Source organism: Dipodomys ordii, unplaced genomic scaffold (genome assembly GCF_000151885.1).
Source record: "Dipodomys ordii isolate 6190 unplaced genomic scaffold, Dord_2.0 Scaffold24, whole genome shotgun sequence".
In the NCBI taxonomy this organism is placed as follows: domain Eukaryota; kingdom Metazoa; phylum Chordata; class Mammalia; order Rodentia; family Heteromyidae; genus Dipodomys; species Dipodomys ordii.
Window position 1 is genome coordinate 2,469,844 of NW_012267240.1, and position 6,965 is coordinate 2,476,808.

At 57.3% G+C, this 6,965-nt stretch overlaps 1 protein-coding gene across 1 annotated transcript in view; it reads left to right on the forward strand.

The window, feature by feature from the left end:
- Nucleotides 1–1,327, forward strand: part of LOC105984402 (actin, muscle-like) — a 5,054-nt gene extending 3,727 nt beyond the window's left edge. Inside the window, exons 3-6 of the mRNA XM_013014579.1 lie at nt 48–209; nt 349–540; nt 783–964; nt 1,143–1,327. Of these exons, the coding sequence (XP_012870033.1) occupies nt 48–209; nt 349–540; nt 783–964; nt 1,143–1,286 (680 nt within the window). The 3' untranslated portion in view covers nt 1,287–1,327. The remainder of the gene's footprint in view (nt 1–47; nt 210–348; nt 541–782; nt 965–1,142) is intronic.
- The last annotated feature ends 5,638 nt before the right edge of the window (nt 1,328–6,965 follow it).

Genomic DNA, 6,965 nt, shown 5'->3' on the forward strand with positions numbered 1-6,965 from the left:
ACCCCGATCCCCGGCCCCGCGGCTCACGCGCCGCCCGCCCCGCGCAGGCATCGTGCTGGACTCTGGCGACGGCGTCACCCACAACGTGCCCATTTATGAGGGCTACGCGCTCCCGCATGCCATCATGCGTCTGGACTTGGCCGGCCGCGACCTCACGGACTACCTGATGAAGATCCTCACTGAGCGCGGCTACTCCTTCGTGACTACGGGTGAGCCGGGCGGGACAGGGCGGGGGTGGGCGGGGCCGGCCGGGGAATCCGGGCCAGGTCGGGGTCCGGGGGTCCGGGGCTCCAGTCAGCGGGCGTCCCCGCCCCGGGCCCCGCACTGAGGCCGCTGCCGCCCCTGCAGCCGAGCGCGAGATCGTGCGCGACATCAAGGAGAAGCTGTGCTATGTGGCGCTGGACTTCGAGAACGAGATGGCCACCGCCGCCTCCTCCTCCTCCCTGGAGAAGAGCTACGAGCTGCCCGACGGGCAGGTCATCACCATCGGCAACGAGCGTTTCCGCTGCCCGGAGACGCTCTTCCAGCCCTCCTTCATCGGTGGGTCCGCCGGCCTCGCCCGCCGCGGGCCTCGTCCCTGACGGCGGCCCCCGGCGCCTCCCGGGTCCCTCCGTGCCCCCAGCGACCTCCCAGGCCCTCTGCCCCCGGCACCTCCGGGCCTTCTGCCCCCCACGGTGCCCCCTGGCCCTCTGTCCCCCGCGGATCCCCCGGCGCCCCCGCATCCCCACGGCACCCGGCCCTGCCCGGCTCTCCCTCACGCCACTGTCCTCCGCGGGTCCCAGGCATGGAGTCGGCGGGAATCCATGAGACGACGTACAACAGCATCATGAAGTGTGACATCGACATCCGCAAGGACCTGTACGCCAACAACGTCATGTCGGGGGGCACCACCATGTACCCCGGGATCGCTGACCGCATGCAGAAGGAGATAACGGCGCTGGCCCCGAGCACCATGAAAATCAAGGTGAGCGGCGATGCGCGCGGGGCGGGGCTTGGGCGGGGCCGGGGCCAGGCCTGGGAGGGACCTGAGTGCGGGGCGGGGCCTGAGTGCGGGGTGGGGCCTGAGCGTGGGGCGGGGCCTGAGCGCGGGGCGGGGCCCGGACGAGGCGGGGCTGCGGCTCACCCGGCCTCCTGTCCCGCAGATCATCGCCCCCCCGGAGCGCAAGTACTCCGTGTGGATCGGCGGCTCCATCCTGGCGTCGCTGTCCACCTTCCAGCAGATGTGGATCACCAAGCAGGAGTATGACGAGGCGGGGCCCTCCATCGTGCACCGCAAGTGCTTCTAAGCGCGCGCGCGCGCGCCCGGCGGCGGCTGCGTCGCGCACACTCGCTCCTTGGTTTACCTCATTTTGTTATTTTTAAACGGAAGCCCTCTGGATGGAACCGGAAGCCCCGAGCATTAAAGCCAGCCTTTCTGATGCTGCACGGAAGCGTGCGCTGTCTCTATTGGGGGGGGGGAGCGGGGCCGCCCCGCGTGAAGCGACGTCCGCCCTGCGCGCCGTCCTCTATGGGTCCGTCCTTGCCCCTGGAACGCCGGGCTAACGCCGGGGAGGGGGGGGCCACCCCGGAGTGCCTCCACCTCCCCGAAACTGGCCCCCGGGAACGCCGCCCACCTCCCTCCCCCAGGAAGGCCTCTCCCCTCTTCCCCCCCCAACGCCGCTCCCCTCTCCCCCCCCGGAACGCCGCCCCCCCCCGGGGCAGGCAGAGCCCCAGCCAGCGGCTGCGCTGACCGCGGTGCTGCCCGGCACGGCCCGCTCTCCCTTGAGGTGGACGCGGCTGGAGCTCCTGCCGGCTCCCAGGGCTGCAGCCCGAGGAGGAGCCCGGCCTGTGGGGGGGGCGCCCCCAAAGCTCAGCCGCCAACGAGGCCAGGGGGTCAGCCGGGGAGGGGGGAAAAGGGGGCTCCTGACCGCAGAGTGGCATCCCAGCCCACGGCCCCCAGCATGCTAAGCCACACACATAGAACAAACACCCAGAAACAAGGCTCTAGGTGCGAGTGTCGCACCGCTGTGTCTGTGTCACACACCTGTGTCATGCCGCTGTGTCCATGTCATACGCTGTCACACCGCTGTCACACACCACACACCTGTGCCCATGCCACACAGCAGCGTGCCCGCCTCCCTCTGGCCTGCCTGTTGGCAAGCTTCGGGAGTCTTTGAAGCCTCCGAGTTAAAGATGTTACCCAATCAAGTTAAGGAAACAACTGGCCATTTATCCAAAGAACTGGCCATCTAGAAAGCCAGTGTGGACCCATATCCCCTGAGCACCAGGCTCTCGTGTGGGCTCTACCCAACGTGAACAAAAGTTTTAACATGGACTACATTATCAGAAATACCCAGCGTTTATCAATAATACTGAACAGTTACAAGGATATCTGATAGGGCTATACTTAACTGCTGGAAGCACTGGAGCAAAGCACACACTCATAAACACACACACACACACAGCCTCAACAGTTGTGCAGCTAACAGCCTGGGCAAGCGTCAGTGAGTTAGCTAAGCCAGAACCTCCTCATTGGTACTGAGACTGGAACTTGCTGAGTACCTTAGTGCTGGGGTCCACTGCTGTAAGTGACCCCAGATTCTGCAGAGCTGGAAGATCTTTGAGTAGACACTGGCAGTATGTCTGTGAGCACCAATCAGTATCTAAAGCCCAACCTTTGGCATTGTGTTCTGCTGAAAATATGCAAAAATCATGAATAATACAGGAAAAATCATGACTTCGCTGGAAATATGCTTAATCTTTCCTTTTCTGATACTATTCTGAAAGGAAACAAGCATCACACATTTGTGTTCTTCAAGTAGGTCATGCTAACATGCAGTAGATAAATTGCATTACTTAATGAGGTCTGAAAGAATTTTTGGCGCAGTGCTGTGTGGAAAGAACTGAATCTTTCAAACTGGTATGGTAGCACTGCCCTGTAACCCCAGTGCTTGAGAGGTAGATGCAGGGGAAGAGCCTCAAGTTGCAGGCCAGTCTGCGCTACACAGCAAAATCCTGTCTCAAGAAGCCAAAATTGAAACCAGAGCCAAAGACAAAGGCTAGGAATGTGGCTCAGTAGGAGAATGCTTACCTTATCCTAGTTTACGTGCTAATTTTACAAGCACTTGGGCTTGATCCCAGCAAAAATATTCAATAAGTAAATCTTAAAGAACGAACAAAAGCCTAGAACATATACAAATATTTGTTATCCATGTGTTAGCCTGGGGTCTAATGAGGGAATGAAGTAACTGCTCTCAGAATCTACACTTGTCTCTCAAATTTGTTGAGAGCATAGTGACAAGAAAAAAGTATCTCTAGCACTGTTCAGAAGGAGGTGGAAAAAGAGGAAGAGGAAAAAGAAGGACAGGAGGAGAAGAAGCCAGTCTTTCCTATTCTCTAAAGAATACTCAAGGTCCCTGCTTTTCAGAAGAGTCTTTTGCCATCTCTGAAACACTGCTCTACTCTTACAGGGTGGCTTGAGGAATTTCCCCTGAACCCACAGTCTAAATTTAAAGCTGTTGTCTTCTCCACGGACCTAAACACCCAGGGAGTCTGGCCAGCCCCAGGACAACAGGGCACAGCTGAGAGGCTGGGGGAGCTGGTGCCTGGGCCCCACAGCGAATGGACCATGTGTGTCCACAGGGTCAGCTAAACCCTGAAAAACAGAAGGGAGAAAAAGAACGAAGGGCAGAGGGATAAAGAAAATAGGTCAAAATGTAGCCAGGAAGACAGGTGACTTTTTTCTGTCATTTTTATACTTCGTGTTTCTTTTAACTTGATATCGTCAATAAATATGTACTCTTAATAGTTTGTTTTATTTTTGGTGCCAGTACTGGGGCTTGAACTCAGGGCCTGCATGCTGTCCCTGAGCACTTTTGCTCAAGAGCCATGGCTTTACTTACAGCTTTTTGGTGGTTAATTGGAGGTAAGAGTCTCATGGATTTTCCTGCCTGGGATGACTTCAAACTTGGATCTCAGCCTCCTCATTAACTAAGATTATAGGTGTGAGCCACCAGCTTCTGGCCTGGTAGTTCACATATTAAACTGCAAGTGAATAAATAGCAGAAAGAAAAGGCCCTGATTCTACTCCCGGAGTAAGGGACAAGTTTGGGTAGATCTCTGAGCCCCAGAGGACTGCCGCCCCCTCGACCCCGCAACCCCCCCCACCCCAGCACTGGCTGCCCAGAGAGAGCAGTGGACAGGGGGAGGAGGTGGGGGCTGGGCTGGGAGGCACGAGGAAGCCCCTACTCCTCTCATGAGTCTCTGCACAGAGCCAGCGGTAGTGGGAAGGAGCTGAGTTCTGGCCCGCAGTAAGGCAGCTAAGGTGGCCAGGGCTGGGTTTTAATGACTCCAGGAGGCCGTAGAGGGTGGGGAGTGTCTGTAGGAGGGGAGGAGAGTCTTGGTCCTCTCCCTGACCCCCCCCCCAGCTTCCTCTGGAAGTTCTCAAAGACTGTGTTATCTCCCTGTGTCCTCCAGAAACCAGGGTGCTCAGCTGGCCCCCTCCCTCTTTCCCCCTCTTTCTCCCTCTCTCCCTCCTCCCCTCCCTCTCTTCCTCTTCCCCCTCTCTCCCTCTTTCTCTCTCTCCCTCTCTCTCTCTATCCCTCTCTCCCTCTCTCCCTCCCTTTCTCTCTCTCCCTCTCACTCTTTCTCTCTTTCTGTCTTTCTCCCTCTCTCTTTCCCTCTCTCCTTCTCTCCATCTCCCCCTCTCCCTCTCTCCTCCCTCCCTTTCTCCTCCCTCCCCCTCTCCCTCTCCTTCCTTCTCTCCTTCTCTCTCCCTCTCTCCTTCTCTCCCTCCCCCTCTCCCTCTCCTTCCTTCTCTCCTTCTCTCTCCCTCTCTCCTTCTCTCCCACTCTCTCCCCCTCTCCCTCTCTCCCTCTATCTCCCCCTCTCCCTCTCTCCTTCTCTCCCTCTCTCTCCCCCCTCTCTCCCTCTATCTCCCCCTCTCCCCCCTCCCTCTCTCTCTCTGTCTCTCCCCTCCACCCCCCTCACACAGTGTCCAGCTGAGGTGCAGCAGGGAGGTGGGAGCCATTGCTTCCAGAGTCCCAGCCTTGAACTCAGGCCTGCTATTTAAAAAAGTGCCCAGGCATGGAAGAGGGGAGGGAACAGAGGATTTCCCCCCATGCCCCGGAGACTCCCAGCCTCTAGCCAGCAAAGTGTCTGTTGTCCCTTCCTCCTCCACCAGACTCTTGGCTTTATGTCTCCAGGAGATCCCTCTACCTGGGAAGTCAAGACACCTGGAATCTTGATTTGACTCATGCTCCAGGGATCCAGAACCCCTGTGCTTATTTCCCTGCTTATGGGTACAAGGCTCTAGGCCTCTATTCATTGATTCAACAACCTTTGCTGAGCGCCTTCAGTATGCAGAAGATACAAGAGTGTCACAAAAGAATCAGGACTGTGGCCATGGGGGTCCTGGCTGCCTGGACTCCAGGTGCAGGTGGAAGGTGGATGCTAATTGACCCCCAGCCCACACCTGGAAGGGGCAGGGGCAGGGACGCCCTGCCCTGCTCATGTGTGGAGGGGTCCTGGAGGGCCAGGGGAGGCTAGAGGTGACTGGAACGGCTCCAGCAGGACAAGGCTGAGCTGGGCTCCTCTCACGCTGGGGCCTCTTGCCTGGGAGGAGGGCTAGAGGGAGGCCCAGCAACCTTCCATTTCCTCTCAGTCTTCCAGAGCCTTGGGACTAGCAGAGAGGATCATTGGAACAGGAGCATTCTCCTTAAACAGTCCAAGAAAGCTCAGGAGGGTGAGGGTCCCTGCTGCCTTGGCCTCCTGTAACAATGCAGAGATGTCAAAGGTACATGGAGCCTACCTGGCCTAGTGTGAAGCCAAGGGGGAGCAGGAGAGAGGAAGAGAGGGGAAGAGAAGAAGGAGAGAGTACGCAGGGATAATGGGAGGGCAGGGCCAGGAGAAGAGGAAGGGCAAAGGCAGGGGTAGGAGGAAAGGAGAGGCCTAGGGATGGGGAGAGGGATGGGAGGAGGGGGACAGGCAGCAGCTGTCTGCAGAGCCCTCTCCTGCCTGCCTGCCTCCATGAGTCACCTCACAGCGCCCACAGCCGCCTCTATTTTTATATCCATGCCTGCTCGTGTCTGATGTTAAATAAGCTTTCCAGCTGGTGGAGGGGAGTCTGCTGGCAGAGGGTGAAGGAACAATTTGGAAGTCGAAGTAGGAATTGTAAAGTGATTCTCTCTTATCAAGATCTCTTTGCCTTCTGAATAACCAGGCTGTGCTACAGAGCTGCTGCTCTTGGTGCAGTGGTAGGTCTAGAAAGGGATTAGAGAACCTTCCAGAACAGTAGCCCACTCAGGCACCAAAGGCAGGTATTGAGGGGCTCAGCACATAGATAACACAGCGTGATTGGGCTCCGAAACACCCACTGAGACAAGGTGGATGGCCAGAAGAAATAACTGTGCTGTTACCCCCAAGGACTCAGGGCTGCCTTTTTGCAAATGATCTGCCTTGTGCAGATCATTCTGTATCTTTGAGCCCCAGCCCCCACACCAAAAAAGGGGCTCTCAGGCCAGCTTTGGGGGCTAGAGAATTACAGCAATTTGAAAGGGGAACCAGAGCCTATGTTAGGGACCTGACCAAGATAGCCCATCCCCGGGGAATGAGCCACAGGCCTTTGAGGGGGTTGGCACTGCCTGTCTGTGGCTTGTGCTGAGCATGGACGACCTTCCAAAGATGCTGAAAGGGTTGAGGGTACGAATGCCCTGCCCAATTCTTAGGCCAGAACTTGGAGCCCGTCTGGGTTCACTCTTCTTGTCTCAAAGACCGGAGACCTCCAAGATGGCATCTCTTCCCCTTCTAAGGTTAAACGTTCACGGTGCTATGTGGGACTTCCTTCTTATTTTGCTTTTGTTGCTCTTATTTTTTTGATTTGTTGAGCCTGGGCCTCATACATAACCTAAGCTGGCCTTGAACTCACTCGCCTTCCTGCCTCCACTTCCTACATTCTGGGATCACCGCATTCCTGGCTGGGTCCTGCT